The 23,057-nt window shown below is 40.9% G+C and overlaps 1 protein-coding gene across 2 annotated transcripts in view; it reads right to left on the bottom strand.

The window, feature by feature from the left end:
* The window catches only part of Pak2 (p21 (RAC1) activated kinase 2), a 66,642-nt gene that overhangs the window by 3,583 nt on the left and 40,002 nt on the right, over positions 1 to 23,057 (bottom strand). For both annotated transcript variants that reach the window (XM_038345318.2, XM_038345319.2), the window contains exons 4-14: positions 21,730 to 21,877; positions 20,582 to 20,613; positions 19,570 to 19,677; positions 17,090 to 17,222; positions 15,451 to 15,514; positions 13,031 to 13,079; positions 12,142 to 12,254; positions 9,157 to 9,274; positions 5,406 to 5,505; positions 3,191 to 3,387; positions 14 to 151 (exon numbers count right to left, since the gene is read on the bottom strand). In XM_038345318.2, coding sequence (XP_038201246.1) covers positions 14 to 151; positions 3,191 to 3,387; positions 5,406 to 5,505; positions 9,157 to 9,274; positions 12,142 to 12,254; positions 13,031 to 13,079; positions 15,451 to 15,514; positions 17,090 to 17,222; positions 19,570 to 19,677; positions 20,582 to 20,613; positions 21,730 to 21,877 — 1,200 coding nt within the window. The remainder of the gene's footprint in view (positions 1 to 13; positions 152 to 3,190; positions 3,388 to 5,405; positions 5,506 to 9,156; positions 9,275 to 12,141; positions 12,255 to 13,030; positions 13,080 to 15,450; positions 15,515 to 17,089; positions 17,223 to 19,569; positions 19,678 to 20,581; positions 20,614 to 21,729; positions 21,878 to 23,057) is intronic.

Below are 23,057 nucleotides of genomic sequence, written 5' to 3'. Positions count from 1 at the left end.
TCATCAAAGTTACCTGCAACAGTTCTTTGGCTGAACCCCTTTTCTCCACATCCATCTCCAAACACCGGTTTAAGAAATCCCGAAATATTGGAGAAAGTTTTTCTGGATTCTGAAGTTCAGGAGTTCCATTTGTTGCTATCAGGTACAAAGCCTAAAAAATAGAACATTTTGGCATATTAAGGTCACTCACAAAATGATAGTACATCAAGTTTCATACTCTGGCCTCTGCCACCCTGTGCTCCCCAGTGGCAAGCTGCCTTCTTTCCCATAACTCAGGAACCAGAGGCTGATCTAAGACCTTCACCACCCACCTTCTAACTCATGCTATGACGGTGCATGGGTGTTTGTTTCAGCACCCAGGGACTCCAGCCAACTCCTCCCCACTCCTTCACTATAGCTCTTTACACGGCGGTCTCTCATGTGACTCCTGTCCTAACCTATGGTGATTTCAGAAGCCACAGAGAAGCGTGTCACAGTCCCCCCCACTTCCTCAGATGTATGCTATGGCACCTTCCAGGACTACTGACTGCAGTCATTTTTTTTCTAGACAGGGTTTGTCTATTAACAGTCCTGGAACTTACCGAGATCTACCTGTCTCTGCCTCCTAGGTGCTGGGATTGAGAGTCTGTGCCACCACCACCTGGCTACAGCTCACCTGTTCACTCTTAGTACCCAGTGCTAGCGGTTCTGTGACAACCCCAAGCCCCAGGTCTCTCATCTTCCCAGTGTTCATCACGCCCTGTTGTGTGTGGGGTCCATAGTGGGGACAGAACCCAGGGCTGCATGCTTGAAAAGCACTTTGCTGTCAAGGCCAGCCTGGTCTACAGTTGAGGACAGCTAGGGTTGTTACACAGAGAAACCACTTTCTAAAAAATATTTATTATGTATACAATGTTCTGTCTGTGTGTATGCCAGTTGACCACAAGAAGGTGCCAGACCTCATTACAGATGGTTGTGAGCCACCATGTGGTTGCTGGGAATTGAACTCAGGACCTTTGGAACAGCAATGCTCGTAACTGCTGAGCCATCGCTCCATCCCCTAAGAACCCACTTTGTAAAAGCAAAAAGAAAAATCCATTTTTGGCTGACATCCCTTAAAACTGACATCTGCTTAAACTGGGCATGGAATCTTGGTGTGGGACAATGGTCTGTACTCTGTCACTTATATTTTAAATAAACACTGATTGGCCAGTAGCCAGGCAGGAAGTAGAGGGGGGCAATGAGAATTCTGAGAAGAGGGAAATTTCAGTCTGCAGTCATCACTCAGAGGAAGCCAGACACAGAGCAAGCAAGATGTGACTGCCTCGCCGAAAAAGGTACCAAGGCATGTGGTTATCACACACAAGAATTAGGGCTAATATAAGTTATAAGAGTTAATAAGAAGCCTGAGTTAACAGTCCAACCAGTTTATGACTAATGTAGACCTCTGTGTGCTTCTTTGGAACTAACCGGCTGTGGGACCTGGTGGGACAGAAATATCAATCAACAGAATCTCAGCATTCCAAATGCAGAGGCAAGAGGCTTACATGGTCTATGCACAGCAAGCTCTAGGCCAGGCTGAGCTTAACAGTGCCCCAGGCCCCAGCACACAAAGAAAAAGCCCAAATAAGGTAAAAATACCACTTACTAACTCATATAGATTCTTAGTGTTCCCAATCAAGAGTCTTCCACACAAGGGTCCCCTACTCCATTTATTCTCCTTCTTTTTGTTTACTTTTCTGGGGAGTGAGATGGGGGGTGAGGTTCGAGACAGGGTTTCTTTGTGTAGCCCTGAGTATCCCAAAACTCACTTCATAGACTAGGCTGGCTCAAACTCACAGAGATCTGCCTGCCTCTGCCTCATCAGTGCTGGGATTAAAGGTGTTCGCCACCACCAACTGGCTATTCTCCTTTTCTTATTCCAGGATATATTTCATTTCCCATGACTAGATCAGTGTTAATTTTATTGTAGCACAGCAAAGGTTCACACTAGAAAATAACCCCACTCACCTGTCTCTGTCTCTGTCTCTTTTTAAATTTTACTGTTTCATGTGTATGGTTGTTTTGTCTTTATATCATGTGTCTGTATATCTAGAGCCTGCGGAGGCCAGAAAAGGATGTTGTATCTCCTGGAACTAGAGTTACAGATGGTTGTGAACTGCCATGTGTTAGAAACCTAACCCTGGTCCCCTGTAAAAACAGCCAGTGCTCTTAACTGATCATCTCTCCTGACCCTCCCCTTTTCTCTTGAGACAGCATCTTGGCTTGGTAGCTCTGGCTACTCACTATGTAGAAGAAAATGGCTTCAAACTTGTGGCTATCCTCCTGCCTCAGCCTCTTGATGCCACATTATAGGCTTGAGCTACTGTTAGGAAATTTGAAGGGAGGAAACAGTGGTAGAATCCACCCTCAAATCCTAGAATACTCAGCTCAGCTTATTCTTTTGTTGAAACACAGATTTTAATATTACCATTTAGGTATCTTACCTCAGAGAGCTAACTTTTCTCATCTTTGGGACATAGCAGCCAAGGTTCATTGGTGATAACCTTGCTATATGCAGGATACCTAAATGTGTAGGAAAAGGCACCCAATGGGCTGGGGATATGGCTCAATTAATAGTGTGCTTAGCATGCATGACGCCATGGGTCAGGATCTCCACAGCACATAAACTGGGTGGTAGTGGTACACTTCTGCATGTCCAGTGTTTTCCAGAGACAGGAAAATCAGAAATCCACAGTCATCTTCAGCTACAAAGTACTCTCTACACACAACAACAAAGAAAAAACCAACTATCTAAGGTATTTCAGCTCTGCAGAAAAGCAATTACATTCACATAGACAAAACTGTTTGACTCACTACCCAAAATCCACAAACTTTTGAACTCTACACTAAGATATAATTTTTAGATACAGAAAAGAGATTATATCTCACCAACCATATTCTAAATTCTTTTCCAAGTACACAGTATGTTTTGAAGAAAAGTTCTTCTTCCTGGGCCCAAGTGATGGCACCAGGTAAAGATACTTGCTGCCAGGTCTGATAGCTTAAGAGTTAAGGGGAGAAGCCATCCCCACAAGTTTTCCTCTGACCTTCAACATGCTATGGCACATATGTGCCCCTTCCACTCAAACAAACAACAAACGTAAAACCCTTTTAAAAAAGGGAAGCAAAGTGTTTTCTTACAGTAAAGCTAGTGTTTCGTTGGTCTTACCCTCAGAGGATTTTCATTGAGGTATGGAGGCTCTCCTTCAACCATCTCGATAGCCATGATGCCCAGAGACCATATATCAACTTTGGGGCCATAGGCTTTTCGTGTAACCACCTCTGGTGCCATCCAGTACGGTGTTCCAACCATAGTACTGCGTTTGCTCTGCTCAGGGGTGATCTGGGCACAGAAGCCAAAGTCAGCTACAGAAGAAAGCAGAGTACCAGGGTTAATGGTATCAAGGGATGCTTCACCAGTTCATGTCAGCAGACATGGCTGCATCCCATCACCCACCCCCTTCTCTGGAAAGAATGAAAATGAAGCAAAGCAGAGTGAATTCAAAATTTGAGGACGTTATTTACTAGTAATTTTCACATTTACTTTTGACAACAAAGTACACATTATCAGGTATTTTTCTTCTTAATAACTAATTCTATTCTAAAGAGTTGAAATTGAAAGTGGTAAAAAAAAAAATCCAGAAAAGAAAATAGAAAAAGAATGAAAGAAAAAAAAATTATCCAAGGTGAACAATAAAACTAAATGCAGCGAGCCAGATACTGGTGGTGCATGCCTTTAAACCCAGCACTCAGAAGGCAGAGGCAGGTAGATCTCTCTGAGTTTCAGGACAGTCAGGGCTACACAGAGAAACCCTGTCTCAAAAAAAATCAAACCAAATAAACAAATCCAAAAACCTAAACGCCATGATTAAATCTGGAAATGTTCAGGACATGGAAACTGAATTAATTTCTTTTTTCCTTCCCTTCCTTCTTTCTTATTTTTACTTTTTTATTTTTATTTTATTTTTTGAGACAGGGTTTCTCTGGGTAACAGCACTGGCTATCCTGGAATTCACTCTATAGACCAACTTGGCCTCAAATTCACAGTAATCTGCCTGTCTCTGCCTACGGAGTGCTGGGATTAAAGATGTGTGCACCACCACTGTCCCCGTACAGGTTGCTGTTTTTTTAATACTTTCTTTGAACATTTATTTGTGTATGAGGGGTGCATGTGTCATAGAGCACGTGGGAGCTCACAGGACAAATTTCAAGAGTTTGTTTTCTCTCAACATGTGGGTTCTAGGAACCGAACTCAAGTTGCCAGTCAAACACCTTTACTGGCTGAACTACCTGGCCAGAAAGAATTTTAAAAAACAGCTAAAGCTGGAATTATTATGTATCCAACTCAGCAGAAGGCCTAGAAAAAGACCACACTTAACTGTAACTGCACAGGGAAGGTGCTCCAGCTGTCTCATTTACGTTCAAGGAACAAGATCCCTGGCTGGGATGAGAATTTATAATTCTTTTCTTTCCTTCTGTTGTTAAAACTATTTAACACCTTATTTTTTAGGTTTTATTCAGACAAGGTTTCATATAGCCTAGGCTGGCTTTGAACTCAAAATGTAGTCAGGAATGACCTTGAAAGCTAGTCACAGTGCACAGGCCTTTTAATCCCAGCAATCGATAAGGAACAGGTATATCTCTCTAAGTATGAGTTAGTCTGGCTTACACAGTGAGTGCCAGGACAGACAGAACTACATAGTGAGTCCCTGCCTCAAAACAAAAACAAAAATTTGAATTTGTGAATTTGTGAGCCTCCTGTAACTCAGCCTTCTGACTGCTGAGATTATAGTATGTCCTACCATGTCTATTTGGCATCCACCGACTGTGAACTTGTTACCCTTAGACTTCAATTTTACTACATATAAAAAATATGAGCGAGGTTGGGCACTGGTGGCGCACGCCTTTAATCCCAGCAATTGGGAGGCAGAGACAGGCAGATCTCTCAGTTCAAGAAGGAGTACGCCACCACAGTTCAGCCTAGGAGACCTGTTTCTTGTCACCCTGAGGTCAAGGTCACACAAGGTCTTTTTCTGGTCAAACTGTCTCCAAACATTCCCCGAGGGTGAAGGGGCAGGCTGAGAAAACACTCCAAACAATTATATCCAATCACATTTCCTACAGAATCCTATCAGGGATATCCTCTGGATATCACTTTGTTTTATTTTAATTTTCAAAAATAATTTCCAACATTAGTATTTTTCTTATTGTTCATATGAAACAAAACAAAACAAAGAGATACCAAGTAATTTGTTCAAAATACTCATCAAGCAGTAAGGTCTGCTATGAACACAAGTTGCTGGGTTCACAAGGCACACTTAACAAGTCAACACCCTTCACAGCCAATCACAGATACATTGAAATGTCACTTCATTGCTACTCACTAAGTTTAACTGAGCCTTCCATTCCCAAAAGCACATTGTCACTTTTGATGTCTCTGTGGATCACTTGATTAGCATGTAAAAACTCCAAGGCCTGTAAACACTGAACAGAGAAAACACCTATCAATGAAACGACCCAACAAGTCCAAGGGAGGTCACACACAGTGTGAGGGTCAGGGGTGGCGCACTGCTCAGCCTGGTAGAAGCCCTCCAAGATTTAACATTGGGAGAGAAAAGATGTCCTTTCACCTGCAAAGAAAGAAAAACAAACAAAAGCTACACCTTTGTTGTGCACGATGTAACCAACACGCCTGTGTCTCAGCACTGGGAGGCCGAGGGAGGAGAATGGAGAGCTCCAGGACAGCCCAAATTGGGCTGTACAAAGCAACGCTGTTAAAAAAAAAAAAAAAAAAAAAAAAAACAAGAAAAGCAGCTAGGCATTGGTGGCACAGGCCTTTAATCCCAGCACTCAGGAAGCAGATAGGTGGATCTCTGAATTTTGAGTTCAGCCTGGTCTACAGAAAATTCCAGGACAGCTACAGCTACACAGAGAAACCCTGTTTTTGACAAATAATGAATGAATGAACAAATAATAGCCTCAAAAAAGAAAGATTGTCTCCCATTATCTGCCCTTGAACTCTACTGTGGAACAGAGGATGTTCAGAGCTCCTAATCCCCCTGCCTCTACTTCCACAGTGCTGGGATTACAGGGATGGGTTATTATGCCAGGCTTATTAAATAATGTCTCATCTATTTTCCTGAGGGGTAGGTGGGCAGGATAGGGTTTTTGTTCTGTATCCCATGCTGGCTCTGAGCTCCTAGTAACCCTGTTGCCTCAGCCTCACAAAGTGCCAGGACTACAGGTACAAGTCACCGTACCCGGAGACTTTCTCCCCATCAGTTTTAATAACACTTGCACTAGAAACTGAACTCCAGTGCTCTGGAGCTCAGGCAGCATTTTCAACCCCTGTGCCATCTTCCACTGGTTTCCAACACTTAGTCTTCAGTGGCTTTGCTTATAAAATGATGACTGGGACTATTTAACTTCTAGGCCTTTTCAGGCTTAAACGCCTAAAGTTACACTGTGCTTGGTAAGCACACATAGGCTTTTGAGAAATTATCTCAACCTTAAATGGACTGTGACCGGGCAGAGGCATGGAGGTCCCAGCATTTAGTCCCAGCCCTTAGGAGGCAAAGGAAGGAGGATTTTTGTAAGGGTAGGCAGAGCTACACAGTAAGACCTTCTCCTTCTCTCTCCTTTTTCTCCATCCACATACACACAGAGTAAATCTGTGATTAGTCCCATTAGAACCGTAGCTACCTCAAAGTCTAATTAACGTAAGACACAGCCTAAGTAGTGAATATCTGGGTAGTCTGGCCCTGCTCAGGGTTTCACTGAGGTCTAAGCTGATGTCTTCACACTTTCATGGTGGAGTTCATATTAAACGATATCTACGGTCTGAGAAAAGGAGGGCAGTGGTAGGGTTCAGTGGCACAGCACTAGTATGCACGAGGCTATGGGGTTCAATGCCAGCACCTCAAAAACAAAATAAAGAATCCTTAGTATAAAAAAGTAACTTTCTGAGGCTGAAGAGATGGCTCAGTGGTTGGGAACACTGACTGCTCTTCCAGAGAACCTAGGCTCAGTTCCTAGCACCCACATAGCAGCTCACAATTGTCTGTAACTCCAGGATCCAACAACCTCATATAGACAACCATGCAGGGAAAAACCAATGGACATAAAAGTAAAAATAAACAAACTTTCCTGATGCACTGAGTATAAAAGACAAAGTTTCTCCCTTCCTTAAACAGAAAACGAGATTTTTGGGGGATAGAGAAATGGCTCAGCCACTAAGAGTACTGGTGGCTTTTCCAGAGAACCAGGGTTCACAGTAGGGCCACTGTAACTCCAGTCCCAGAGGACCAAAGCTCTCTTCTGGCCTCCTCAGGTACTGCATGCAAACCAACACAGACTATGAGACAAAACACCCATACACACAAAATAAATAAAACCTCAAACAAAATAAAACCTGGTCCAGTGTTTTTAAACATAAAAGGGGACTATAGATTGTAAATATGAGAAAAGTCAGTTGTATTTTTTATTATTTCCATCAGAGTGGAACAAAGTTTATGTACACACCCATCTTTCTTTCTTTCTTTTTTTTTTCGAGACCAGGTTTCTCTTTAGCTTTGGTGCCTGTCCTGGAACTAGCTAGCTCTTGTAGACCAGGCTGGCCTCAAATTCACAGAGATCCGCCTGCCTCTGCCTCTGCTGGGATTAAAGGTGTGTGCCCCACTTCCAGTTTTATGCACCATTTATAGCAACTAAAAATCTTACCCCAAAGGAGACTATAAATTGTAAATCTGAGAAATGTCAATTGTATTTTTATTATTTCCATTGGAGTAGAACAAACTTTATATACCAATTATAACAACTAAAAATCTCAACTACTCTTTTTTTGCTTTTTGAGACAGTGTTTTTCTGTAGTCTTGGTTGCCCTGGAACTTGCTCTGTAGACCATGTTGGCTTGGCTTTGAACTCAGATCCTCTTGTCTCTCTGCTGGAATTAAAGGTGCATCGCCATGCCTATCAACTGCTCACTTGGGGAGAGGGGAAGAGACAGATCTATCTCAGTATACCTAATCAGTTTCTTGAGAAGGAAAAAGGGTTGGAAAATATTTATACAAATTTACAAATCTGACGCAGCTCTAAAATCCTGGCACATAAAATTAAAGTGAATGGGCAACAGAACTTCTAAAACTGTGAGATCAACCGAGAAGAAGTGCTAGAAAAACCAACGAACACAAATTTTTAAATTTTAGCCAGCTTTAAGTGACCAGCATACCCTTTAAGGGATGATGCCTTCTGGAACTATTACAGAGCTCAGCTGGTAGAGTACATGAAGTCGGGGGTAGAACTCCAGCACTCAGAGGGTCTCATCCAGGTCATCCTCCTGCACATTGTTTGGGGCCAGCAGGATTCACATGAGGCCCTGTCAACATAGCAGCCAGCTGATATTTTCTCAGAATCGTGTTTTAGTCACCTCTGGCACAAGCTGAAAAAGACCTCCTGGATGCAGTCTTTCCAGTTCATATTTGCATCCCTACAGAGTTGCTGAAGGATAAAGTCAAACCACAGAGAGCCAATAGAGTCCTGTGAACTCAGCACAAACTCCCACAAGCTGTCCTCTGACTTCGATGTATGTGTCATGGTATGCACATGCCCACACATATGCATATACATACATGTAAAAATATAGTAAAAAATTAAAAAAATGTATGTAAATAACTAGTTTCTTCACTTTCAGTGGTCTTACTAAAGCCAGGGCCACTGCACAGATTTGTAAGCATTTACATCTTGATCTTGTTTGTAACATCGGTTCTAGATTCTACTGCTGACTCACACATTTTTCAGTGGTATCCCGTTCTCCTCTGGAAGGCATCCTATCTGGATGACCATCACACTGCTCAAGTCTGCCTGTGACTTCTGTACCTCACAGGACCATGTCTTGTTCCCAAATTATCTTCCACAGGAAGGAAAGGGCTAAAGATTTTTTTGTTTTTATTGAAAACAGTCTCACTCTGCATCCCCACGCCTAGCAGGATTGAAGCTCTTATCTTGGATGAAATAACAGAAACAAACAAACAAACAAACCACAAAAAGTATACAGAGAAAAAGTCTCTGCACACAAAAACATTTTCTTTCTTCACCCTGGCTAAGCGCACACCCTACCAGCAAAGGCTGCAAACCCACCTCTCTGCACACAGCTGCAATCTGCGCTTCGTCCATGCAGGTTTCTGTTACAACATCAGTGAGTGAGCCACCAGCAAGGTACTCCATCACCACAAACAACTCATCTCCTACCAGGTAACTGGAAACAGAAGAAAATACACGTGTGTTTTTACTTTTTTCTAAGAACGTGGCTCTCTGTGTTGAGGAATTAAAATGCCAACACAATGTAATAAAACCAGGGGGCTGGAGAGATGGCTCAGTGGTTAAGAGCATTGCCTGCCCTTCCAAAGGTCCTGAGTTCAGTTCCCAGCAACCACATGGTGCCTCCCAGCCATCTGTAATGAGATCTGGTGCCCTCTTCTGGCTTGCAGGCATACATGCAGACAGAATACTGTATACATAATAAATAGATTTAAAATAAATAAATAAATAAATTAATTAATTAAAAAAAAAAAACCCAAAGAACCAACAGTTTGAGAACTAGGAAGAGCACTAGATAGGCACAACAGCACACATTAAGATGTTCTCAGCTGGGTGTGGTGTGCACACCTTTAACCCCAGCAATAGATCTCTGTGAGTTTGAGCCCAGCTTGGTCTACACAATCAGTTTCTGAACAGCTAGAGCTATGTAGTGAGACCCTATCTGAAATAAACAAAAAAAGGAAACAAACAAAAAATTAAGAAGTCCTTATTCGGGTGAGGTAGTTAGTAGACATCTATAATCTCAACACTCAGAAAGCAGTTACCAAGATCGCCCTGAATGAGGCCAGAAGGGCTGGCTTATATAGACTCTGTCTCAAACAAAACAAATGAGAGGCAGAAAAAAAAAAGTTTTAGGATCATTTTACTGTTATAGCTTGCCTGCATTGTTTGTTTGAGTGTATAAATATGTTATTGCAATTAGAATAGTCCAATATTGGTTGGGTGGTGGTGGCACACGCCTTTAATCCCAGCACTCGGGAGGCAGAGACAGGCGGATCTCTGAATCCGAGGCCAGCCTGGTATACACAGCTAGTTCCAGGACAGGTTCCAAAGTTACAGAGAAATCCTGTCTCAAAAAACCAAAAAAAAAAAAAAAAGTCCAATATAAGAATTGCCAGTAAAGGGAGGGGAGACAAGCTAGGTAGCCACTGAGGTAGGAAGCTGCAAGTTCAAATACCCTCTCTCAAAAAACAAACAAAAAGAAAATATAAGATTCTCCCCCTTGTATGTTTGTGTGGGGTGGGGGAAAGTAAACAAGTGGGAGATTTGGACTTATCCAAGGTCACACAGATAGTTACTGACAAGAACAAAATCCTAAGCCAAACAAATCAATGACCCCAAAGTTTAGAGTTTGTCTAAACTTTCATTCTATGTTGATGTGAAATAATATTTTATTTAAAATTTTTTAAAATTAATTTATGTGTATGGGTGTTTTGCCTCTGTGTGTGTCTGTGTACCGATGAACAGCCTAGAGGCAAGAGAACTGGCTCCCCTAGGACTAGAGTTAGAGACATGTTAGCTGTCATGAGGGTGCTGGGAATTGAACCCAGGTCCTCTGGAAGAGGAGCCAGTGCTCCTAAGCACTGAGTCATCTCTCCAGCTGGAGAGTGAGAGGTGAAATCCTCATTCCAGAGGATCAGAGTTTGTTCCAACACCACACCAGTGGCTCATAGCCACTCTCTCTACTCCAGTCTTCGGTTCTGACACTCTTCTGGCCTCTCTAGGTACCATCGTGTGAAGTAGTGCACATAGACAAGCAGGCACACACATACACATAAATAGGAAGTTCTTAAAACTGATGGGATAACTGATATAATCACAATTTCAAAAATAAAAAGAGATTCCAAAACCAAGCAAGGAAATGGACCTGAAAATTTTGTTTCTTTGAATATAGTCTTTATAAATAAGGGTTAAAGTCTCATATTATCTTTCCCCTGTTCTAAGCAAATTTAAATACAGAAGAAAACCATCTTCAATCTATTATATATAATGCAATCTCTGCTATCATTCACTAAAGTATTATTATCTAATAATGCTATAACCCCAGCTTCCTGAGAGACCAAAGCAGGAACATGACAAGCTTGAGGCTTTCCTGGGTTATATAAAACAAAAACTAAACTCACAGTTTAAGAACTGTGTGGCTAGTCATCTCTGAGATCACAGCATGGACCACAACCAGCCATTCCTTAGTGTCTCTGCTCTGCTCATTTCAATGAACACAGCACTGCCGGCCGTCCTTCATGGAAATGTCCTCTCGTTTGTCAAGGGAGGTCCTGTCAGATAGGCCCTCTGCAGTGTGCAGTTTTCACCTTTCTTCCCTTCCTCCTTTTGGCTTACTTTTCAGCAGGGGTATCTCAGTCTAAAATGCTATGCCTGTACCAAATAATGAAACTACACATTTCTGGGTTTTTGCTTTTTTCTTTTGTTTTTTGGAGACTGTTAAGTATTAATTGTTAAATTTGTTTTGTGTGTTTTGCTGACATGTATGCATGCATGCAGAGACTGGAAGAGGGAGCTGAATGCTCTAGAACCAGAGTCGCAGGTGGGTATAAGCCATTACGTGGGTGCTGGGGACCAACTCTTGGTCCTCTAAAAGGCAGCAAGGGCTCTTAATTGTTCAGCCATCTCTCCAACCACAAATGTCAATATTTTTATCCCAATGAATGTTTCTCATTTTTTTATGTTTTAAGATTTATTTATGTAATTTATATGTGTATGTTTGCCTCACTGAGCTTACGTGCACTATGTGAGTGCTAACGGGCCAAAAGAGCAAGAGGAGTCACAGGAAGTTGTAAGTGAGAGCAGTATGTGCTCATGAAGAGCACAAGCTATTTCTTCAGCCTCCCTTTCTCATTTCTGACTTTCACGCATTCTCGTTTTTAAAGACAGGGCCAATTAGGCTCACCCCGAACTCTTCATCCTTTGTCTTAGTCTTCCAGTGCTGGAATTACAGTCATGAATCACTACCCCGAGTTGATCTCAACTTTAAAGAAAATAAACTTTAAAGAAAATATTTGTATTTACCTGTCCAAGAAGTTGACTATATTGGGATTCTTTAATTCTTTCATCACCAGAATTTCATTAATGATCAATTCCTTCTTTGGTTGTTTCTGTAAGTTAATCTGCTTAATAGCAACCTATAATAGAAACATATTTGAAACATCAAAACAGCATTCCTAATTCTCTGACAAAGTTACAAGCACCAATTAGCTAGTTATATAATATGTATACCTTACACAGTGAGATTGTAACTTACTCATATATGTTTTTACATGTATACTGCCTATGTACAATGTTTTGTGATACAGATTCTAAATTATATTTGAATTTGTGTTTAAAACATTTCAAAATGAAATTCTGTTTGTTTCATGTGTGTGGGCTGTGTTGGTGAGTGACTTTGCCTGCTGAACTATCTGACTGACCCTAGATTTATCCTGAAGTTTTTTACTAACCAACTTAAGGTCAGTCTATACAAGGAATTACTTTTTTAAAAAAAATTCTAAACTAGCAAATATTTAAAAATATTTCCTTATTCATGATCCTGAACACATCTTTTTTTTTCCCCCTAACATAATAACTGTTGCTAAAACTAGATTAATTCTTCTAATACATTCTAAGGCTGGGGAGACAGCTCAGCTGCTAAAGCACTTCCAAGTACAAAGATCTTAGTTCCTTCCATCCCAAAATCTGCTGTGGTGGCACATATCTATACATCCAGAGCTGGGGAAGTCCACGTAGACAGATCTCCTGGTTCCCTGGTCAGCCAGCCTCACTTATTTGGTGAGGATAGCCTCTGGCTACTACACATTTATGCACAGATAAGCATATATACTCCATGACCCACAACACGGTTCTATTCATTATTCCTCCTCCCTACACAAAGAGTTAACATGAAGACTTAAACAGTAGCTACCTCTTGCCCCAGTGCTACATCGGTTGCAGTAAAAACTGTACCTGAAGCCCTGTAGGAAAAAAAAAAGAATAAAGTTCTTAAGTTACACCATTTACAGTATTCAAACACTTCAGGCTTTGAACAACTGAAAAAAGATTCAACATCTTAGACTAAGACTCCTAAAACGAAAAGAGGTGAGAAAACAGTGAGGCAATTCTTGTGGCCAAAACTCACACACAAAATATTTCAGACCTATAAAAATAAAAGGAAAGAAGAAAGGAGGGGGGAGGGGAGAAAGAGGAGGAAGAGGAGGAGAAGGTGGAAGAAGAAGTAGGAGGAAGGGGAGGAGGAGGAAGAGAAGAAGAAGAAGCAGTAGTAGTAGAAAACAGCACATCCTCAAAAATCTACTTCTATGCTTAAGTGGCAGGGCATGTAGGCACACACCTTTAATCTCAGCACTCCAGAGGCAGAGACCAGGCAGAGCTCTGTAAGTTTGAGGCTAGCCTAAGTATACATAGTGAGTTCCAGGCGACATAGAGAGACCCTGTCACACACACACAAAAACCCAAACTAAAACAACAAAACCAACCAAACAAACAAAAACCCGGCAACGAAAAACAACAGATAAGAAGCCCCTCCTCGCCGGGCGGTGGTGGCGCACGCCTTTAATCCCAGCACTCGGGAGGCAGAGGCAGGCGGATCTCTGTGAGTTCGAGACCAGCCTCGTCTACAAGAGCTAGTTCCAGGACAGGCTCCAAAGCCACAGAGAAACCCTGTCTCGAAAAACCAAAAAAAAAAAAAAAAAAAAAAAAAAAAAAAAAAAAAGAAGCCCCTCCTCCAAATGAAGAAGTAAGCCAGGGTGTACATGTTTGTGAGCCCCCCACTCAGGGTTTAAGGCAGGAAGATGAGGAGATGATACTGGCTCAGTGCTAGCTTGAGCTTCAGACTGTTTGTCTCAAGAAAGCAAAACTCAAACCAAACAACAAAATCAAAGAATGAACAACTCAAACCAAACAACAAAATCAAAGAATGAACTATGACAAAACTTGAAGGTTGCCTCTCTACCCTTTGTAACAGGACCCTCTGGCCTGCGTTCCGTGTGTACTTTGGGTTTGATGCATACCACTCCTAAACATTTCTCTGAACTTCTAATCACAAAAACACATTGATATGTTTCTCAAGAAAACATACTTGACTTCATTTTTAAACCTCACAAAGTTTTGTTTCATGAATTTCTCTGCAATTTCAACACTCAATCTGTGAGTCATTCATAGTATTATTCTTGTCCACTCATCACTATTACTGTGTAACTTATCAATTATTATGTAAAAACACAAAGGTAAGAAGCCTGAGATGTAGCTCAGTAGTAAAGCCCTTGCCCAGCAGGCACATGGCTCGAGTCTACTCTCCAGCACTGAAAACAAATGGTGACTTTCTATTTATTTTTTTTTGTTATTAAAATCAGTGTTAAATTAAGACTGGAAATAAGGGCTGGAGAGATGGTTCAGTGGTTAAGAGCACTGCCTGCCCCTCCAATGGTCCTGAGTTCAGTTCCCAGCAACTACATGGTGGCTCACAACCATTTGTAATGAGATCTGGTGCCTTCTTCAGGCCTGCAGGCATACATGCAGACAGAATACCCAGAATAATAAATAAATCTTTTAAAAAAAGATTGGAAATAAAACAGTAAGCAAATAAATAATAAATAAACTATCTTTAAAATACATTATATATGTGTAATTTTTCTACCTATCTGATCCCTCACCACTTATGGAAAATGATATACAGGAAAAAGCAATGAAAGCCACACATGGCAACACACACCTTTAGTCCTAGCACCAGGGAGGCTAAGGATAGAGGATCACTAAGACTTGGACTAGTCAGTGAGTGTGGGATCAGCCTGGGCTACATAGGGAACTTTGTTGAAGAGGACTATGATGATGGAGGAAGTGAAGAAGAGATCAAGGTCAGAGAGAGAGAAAGAAGGGGAGGGAGGACAGACAATGTAAAGTTACTATTAACCAGTGCTAGATTACTTTATTTTTATAATTTTAATTTAATTTAATTTTTTGGTTTTTCAAGACAGGGTTTCTCTGTGTAACAGCACTAGCTCTGCAGACCAGGCTGACCTCGAACTCACAGAGAATCTGCCTGCCTCTGCCTCCTGAGTGCTGGGATTAAAGGCGTGTGCACTACCATGGCTCAGTCTATTTTCTGAGACAGGGTCAGGCTATGGGCTGGACTCCAGTCTGTAACAATCTTGCCACAGCATCTCAAGTGATGGTGTTGCAAGTATGCATCATTATACCCAAATTAGAAGTACAGGTTCTATTTACACAATCTCCCAAGATACCACCCAAAATAGTGAAGTGTTCAGTGTCAGAGGGTAGATGCTGTATATCTATGAATACTGAGTATGACATCAATAGAATCAAACTTACCCTTGTCCAATTTTTTCATATCTTGTGTATTTTTTCTTAGGATCACCTATGCTCACAATAGTTCCTATTTTAAACAAAAATTAGAAGTCAGTCAAGCAAACTAAATATAAATAAAATTTGATAATTATTCCTCTTAATAATCTGCACTGATTATAAAAGTACTTTTCCCTATACCAAGTTTGAAAAATAATTTGCTTTAAACAATCAACACTAAAGAAAAATAAGCAGGGGCGAGAGAACTGTCTCAACAGTTAAGATCACAGGACCTGGGTTCAGTTCCCAACACCTACACAGTGGCTTACATCCACCCGTAACTCTAGTTCCAGGGGACACAACATCCATTTCTGACCTCTGCTGGGACCAGGCATGCATGTAGTGCATATACGCACATATAGGCAAAACACTTAATACACATAACATTTTAAAGTTGAAAGGAAATTAAGAAAAATAAGCAATAAAAGGTGGTGGCACACTTTTCCATTGGGTTAGACTTTTTTTTTTTAAGAGACAAAGTTTCTCTGGGTAGCCCAGGCTGTTCTGGAACTCACTCTGTAGACCACGCTGGTTAATCCCCCTGCTTCTGCTTCCTAAGTGCTGGGAAAAAAGGCATGCACCACCATTGCCCAGCCATCTTCTACCTTTTAATATACTTAGAAAAACTAAGTATTTTGAAAAAAAAAAAACTTCAATATATTAAGAAATAAATACTAAATTCAAGAAATTAAAAAAATAATTGAAACTCATATTTACTATTAAAACTGGAGAAAATATCTCAGCACTGTCAGCTCAAGGCAATACATAAATACATGAAGCAAAGTTATAATCTACCTAAGTACTCTACCTCCAAGCTATAAAACACAAAGCCAAGACCCACAGTAAGATACCAAAAAAAGATCTGCAGCAAAAGAGGGGCAAGACGACTAGAGGTCGCGACTAAACGCTGGCACCCACTGTTCTGGTTTATTGTGTCAAAGTAGCAGCTTTCCTAAGAGAAGGATCATTATGTATTTCTACAAAATGCCACGGTAAAAGCAGGTTCATACTTAAAAGTATTAAGGAATACTTAAAAGCAATAACTAGAGCACACCCATGATTTAAACACTATCTACACGGAGTCTTTCCTTGACACCCCCCCCCCCAGGTCAGTGCTATTGGAAGCTTCTATAGATTTGTGAACAGATATTATTGTTACCTTTTAAGGCTTGACATAAGTCAACAATGGCAGAAAGAAAAAGAAGCCACCCCCTACATACTTTAAGCTGACACATATCACAGAAGGTCGTGTTCTTTAGGAACAATTTATGTTTCTTTTTTGTTTAGTGTGTATGTATATGCATGGGTGCACGCTTATGTCTCCACAAAAGGAGGTCAGAAAACTTGGGGAGTCGGTTCTTTCCTTTCTCCATGTGGATCCTAGACACTGGATTGAGGTCATCAGGCTTGATGGCAAGTGTCCTTTTATAGGTTTGTATTGAGAAGCTATATCCAACCCCTCTGACAAGAGTCAAGCTTTGTCCTTTGGATGTGGCTGGCAGGGACCAAGGGTTTTGCATACACTAAGCAAGTGCTTCCCCCAGGCAACAACTATCCCCAGTTCCGAGCCAAATGTTTTTAAGAAAATAAAGTATAGACTGCATACTTAATTTCTCCATAATCTCTTCATCTGTCATCTTGGCTTTCTTCTTCTGTTTGTCTGAAGACTTGGCACCACCATCAACATTAGAATCACCAACTGGAGCAGGAATAGGGTCGATGACAGACCGTGTGTAAATCTGCAAAGATATAGTTCATTGCTGAGACTTGAGAGGAAAACATTATCACATGGTCTTGGTAGCAGAAAATGCATCCTTTGGACTTTTTTTTTTTTTTTTTTTTTTTTGCTTAGCAAAACTAAGTTTTTTTTTTTCCCACTGTTTGGAAGAATGGGACAGTATATTCACACAAGAAACATGTAACTGGGGTTGGAGAGATGGCTCAGAGGTTAAGAGCATTGTCTGCTCTTCCAAAGGTCCTGAGTTCAATTCCCAGCAACCACATGGTGGCTCACAACCATCTGTAATGGGGTCTGGTGCCCTCTTCTGGCCTGCAGGCATACACACAGACAGAATATTGTATACATAATAAATAAATAAATAAATAAGTAAATAAATAAGTAAATAAATAAATAAATAAATAAAAGAAACATGTAACTGCCAAGCATAGTATACACGTCTGTAAGCTTACCACTCAGGAGGCAGATACAGCAAGGATATCTTGGGCTACAATAAGACCCTGTTATAAATACTCCCACTTCCCTAAAACATGTAACCAGGAAATAATGCATAATATCTTTTTTGACACAGCATGTATGTATTTTGAAAGTATGTAGCAAAAGAGGTCTATGAAATTCCAGTGTGACTACATCTAACATACATACTGAAAACAATGTAATGAAAGAAGCACACGTTACTTCTCCAAAGAACCCAGATTCAATTCCCAGCACTCATATGGCTGCTCATAACCATCTGTAGCACAGTTCCAGACGATCTGAGGCCGTTTTCTGACTTCCATAGGCATCAGGTACAATGTGGTACACAGATACACACCCAGGCAAAATAGTCACACACATAAAATAAAAATAATAAATAAGTAAAAAGCACACACCTCTATTTGGGTGCCTAGAAACAGGCAGGAGGATCAAGAGTTCTGGGCCAGCCTCAGCTACATATTGAGTTTGAAGCCAGCCTATACCACATGAGAACCTGGCTCAAAACAAAAACAAAACGAACCCAGCACAGCTTAGGAACAGAAAAGAATAAGAGTCTTGACGTTGAAATAATTCTAACCACCTCCCCCCGTAAGTTTTACAAACTCGACACTGATCATTCCCTTTCCAACAGCCAGTCCTAAATCATAAAGAAATAACAGTCCTCTACTACCACGTCAGTCTCAGCTCTGCCTGCTGAGTAGAGCAGAGTCCTAGGCAGCAAAAAGCACATCCTGCAACCTACCGCATTACAGCGGGAAGGGCAGGACTGGCGCAGCTTCTCACTGCTTGTCTCTACTTAAGGTCCCTATGCTTAAAATTCTCTTAGTAAGTAATTTCACTCTTAAATGCCTCTTGAATAAACACACAGTTTTTGAGCAAGGATAAATACATAATCCAGGGAATAGTAATGATTTAGTTTCAGATATAATAGTTACCTATATTGAGAAAGCTAAAGAAATAGATCCTCCTTAGAATAGAGGAATAGAGAAATACAGAAAGAAAAAACCCAGTGAGTTATGTAGCTCTAGTTGCCCTAGAACTCACTAAACTATGACCTTCACTCACAGAGATCCACCTACCACGCTGGGATTAAAGATGGGCACCACCAAGCCTATTAAAGACATTACTTTTCAAAGTAGTTTTATTAATTTTAATTTGCTTATTGTGTGATGTGGGAGGGTCTTCTGTTTTAATAAAGAAACTGCCTTGGCCAGCCCTTAGGTGGGTGGAGTAGACAGAACAGGAAGAAGGAAGTGAGGTAGATAGCTCAGTCAATTGCCACGCCTCTCCTAAGTGAGACAGACTGCCATGCCTCTCCTCAGTGAGAGAGATGCGATGGAGCCAGCCGCCAGGTCAGACATGCTGAATCTTTCCTGGTAAGACACCATTCGTGGTGTTACACAGATTATTAGATATGAGTTAGTCAAGATGTGAGTAAGAGGCTGAAACTAATGAGCCAGGCAGTGTTTAAATGAATACAGTTTGTGTGTTGTTATTTCTGGGGCTGAGCTAGTCAAGCAGCCGAGAGCGGGGCGGGATGAAAAGCAGGCCTGCCTACACCTCTTCACTACAATTGTGTGCATGTACACATGCACCAGAATGTGCATGAGGCAGTCAGAGGGCAACTGGTAGGAACTGGTTCTCTCTCTCTACCTGTGGGTCCTGGGGACTGCATGCAAGCTGCCAGGCTTGGTAGTAAGCAACTTTTACCTGCTGAGTTCATTAATCAGCTCCAAAAAGTAGGTTCTGATAAATAACCAGTTTCTCCAGACTACAGTAGTTTAAGCTTGAGGGCCTTTAAACAACTTCAAGTCAAATGCAGAGCAGCGTTTTCAAACACACACAGTGAAGGTCATCAGTCAGTCACTCACTGATTTTGTATGATCAGGCCGCGGGGCAATGACAGGAGGAGCAGCATCTTCATCATCATCATCTTCCTCTGTCACTACTGCTGATGTTTCTGATCCCTTGGTATTCAGCTGCACTCATCACAGGAGCAAAAAAGGAAGATAAACCAATAAAATTAAAAGGTTAAAACGTGACTACCCTTTTAAAATATTTTAAAGAAAAACCTAAAGCTCAATAAAAACAAAAGAATTTTTAAAAAAAAGTTTATTTTTTTCAACAGCTCATTTACAAACAATCAAACTTTAGTGGTTCTGATACAATCAATTAAAAAGTAAATGAATATATGTGGTGAATATAATTTTTAGTGGGGAGGAGGCTCTGCTAAGGATCGAACCAAGTATGTGTATGCTGTAATGCTCTAGCACAGAACCATGACCATGGCTCTCGAGTATACTGGAGTACTATTCTTGCCCTTTACATATGTACACACAGTGCTCTATAAGGAAGGAATCGACTTCATGGGAGCAAAGCAAAGGTCCTCTGGATGATGTAGACACAAACCTCACTTTGAGGCATTTGAAAGATCCTGGTTTACCAGTTAATAAAGCAAGAAAAGATGCTGATATGTTATAACTACTTAGAATGTGCCATAGTTTATCATACTCTGAATGATACTGATAGGTTTGGGGAGAAGAGACTATGCCATTCAGGTCACCATATTCAAGTTCAATATTGCAACACTGGAGAAGTAGCTAAATTGCTCTGGAGGGCATTATAAAGTTTAGTGGCTTCTTCTCTTCAACTAATCAAGTAGCTAACTTAAAAAAAAAACAAAGTAGCTATTTATTTTATTTTACTTTTGTTTTTTTGAGACATGATCTTATCCAGTCCTTCAAAGTGAATTCACTACCTTGATGAGTTATGAGGTTAGAGACATGGACTATGACATCTGTTTTTATATTTTAGCAAGCAAAATAAAGATTTGTTTTAGGTAACCTAAATTAGAACATAAACTATGATAAATGATTAACTTACTGCTGGTGTTCCAGAAGGGAAGCCATCTTTCTCTAAATGTGAAACAGAAAAGACATTACCAATTTGAGAGAGAAAACCAAAAATAAATAAATGAATGAACAAAAAGGCAGACAGGGTTTTTGCAATGTAGCTCTGGCTGGCCTGTTATCTGCTATAATCCCTGCTAGTCATTCTTTTTTAATTCCTCCCCACCCCCAGTTTTAGACTTCATTTCTTTTGTGTGCATATGTATTCTGCCTTCATGCATGCATGCGCACCACATGTGTCTGGTGCTGCCAGAGGTCAGAGGTGGCACTGGATCTCTTGAAACTGAAGTTAGGGATGATTGTGAGTCACCACATGGGTGCTGGGGATTGAACCTGGGTCTTCAAAGAACAACTAGCTCTTCTTAAACTAATCCCAGAGCCATCTCTCCAGAAGTTTAAATTTTTTTTTGTTTTGTTTTTTCAAGACAGGGTTTCTCTGCAGCTTTAGAGCCTATCCTGGAGCTAGCTCTTGTAGCCCAGGCTGTTCTCGAACTCACAGAGATCCGCCTGCCTCTGCCTCCCGAGTGTTGGGATTAAAGGCGTGCGCCACCACCGCCCGGCTAAGAAGTTTAAATTTTTTAACAGATTTTTTTTTCTTTTCTTTGAGACAGGGTTTACTGTTGTGTATCCTTGGCTGGTGCAGATCTCAAAATGTAGACCAGAGTGGCCTTGAACTCACAAAGACCTGCTGCCTCTGCCTCCTGTGTAATGGGATTAAGGTGTTTTCCAGCACACCCAGATGAGTAGAAAAGCATTTCATTTCAAAGCCTGCCATTTATTTATAAAAACTCACTTCCATTTATACCACTAACAATAACCATCTCTAGCATGAGCTTGTCTATTAATTCAGACCTTTTGCCTTCTGATCCTGGAAGTCATTTAAAAGCATCAAAGAGGAAAAGACTGAATAAACAGAGTCAAAACATCCACCAACTCCATTTCTGACAAAATGAGGAGGTTAATACAACCTGCGGACACTCAATCATGACATGGGTCATCCTCATCACTTTCTAAAGGCATATTTACGCAGGAGAGGAGGGACAACAGCAACCCTTCCAGTTTTTACTTTCCCAGAAGGAATCTTTTCATCTGGCAAGGCTCTGGCACTGTCTGGTGTCTTACCAGGAGGAGTGAAGCTCAGGTACTTCTGCTTCACAGTGTTAGAGTCGTAGAACTTCAAGACATCCAGCACAGCCTGAGGGTTCTTCTTCTGCTCCAGTTTGGTTATGTTGGAGGTCTGCAGCAGTCTCGCCCACTGTTCCGGCATGCCCTAACAGGAAGAAATTCACAATTCAGTTAGGATTTGAATTGCTCTAATAAAGAACATTTTCATAGATCAATGACAACCAACCAATACACATAAATTTTAGGTTCGGCTAAAATGATGGGGATTTTTTGTTTTTGTTTTTTCTTTAAAAAAAGTTACTATTTTTTGATTTATGCATGAATGTTTTGTCCACATATGTCTGTCTGTACAGTATGTGTCATGGATGGTTGAGTTGTGATGTGAGTGCTAGGAATTGAACCTAGGTCCTCTGCAAGAACAAGTGCTAGTAACTACTGAGCCATCTCTATATAGCCCTTATTTATTTAGGTTTTTTTTTAAGCTTTATTTATTTATTATGTATACAGTGTTCTGTCTGCATGTATCCCTGCAGGCCAGAAGAGGGCGCTAGGTCTCATTACAGATGGTTGTGAGCCACCATGTGGTTGCTGGGAATTGAACTCAGGACCTCTGGAAGAATAACCTCTGAGCCAGCTCTCCAGCCCTTTATTTAGTTTTGAAACAAAGTTTTAACTATATAGCTCAGCCTAGCCTGGAACTCACAATACTACCCTCAGGTGGCTAAGTTTTGGGATTATAAAAGTATACTCTTTTCTGTTTGTTTTTGAGGTTGGATTTCTCTGTGTAGCCCTAGCTGTCCTGTAGGCTCTGTAACTGATAGGCCTGCTTCTGCCTCCTAAGTGCTGGGATGAAAGGCTTGAGCTACCACATCTGACCAAAAGTATAGCTTATTTTTGTTGTTGTTGTTTTTTTAAAAAAGGACTATGTGGTCAAAGGACAGACTCTAGTGTGGTCCTCAGATGGCTTCCAACTTTTGTTTGAAATAGGGTTTTCAACTGACCTAAAATGTTACAGGTAGGCTGGGAATGCAGGATTACTCCCAGCATAGCATCTGGATTTTATTTGAGTTTTAGGGACCTGAATTCAGATCTTTTCATGCTTACAAAGCAAGCATTTTGCCAACTGAGCCATTACCTAGACCTAAAATTCCATTTCTCTGTATCTGTTTTTCCTAACTATAATTTATAGGCTCAGGTTAGAGAAAAAGGTCATCCAATTACTAATTTCTTTAAAGGTTATTTTATGAATATGAACGTTTTGCCTGCATGTATGTAATTCAGAACCACATCTCCAGTATTTTTATGACAAGCAAAAAACAGTAAGA

This window comes from Arvicola amphibius, chromosome 10, assembly GCF_903992535.2.
Source record: "Arvicola amphibius chromosome 10, mArvAmp1.2, whole genome shotgun sequence".
In the NCBI taxonomy this organism is placed as follows: domain Eukaryota; kingdom Metazoa; phylum Chordata; class Mammalia; order Rodentia; family Cricetidae; genus Arvicola; species Arvicola amphibius.
This window is presented reverse-complemented; position numbering and strand designations above follow the sequence as displayed.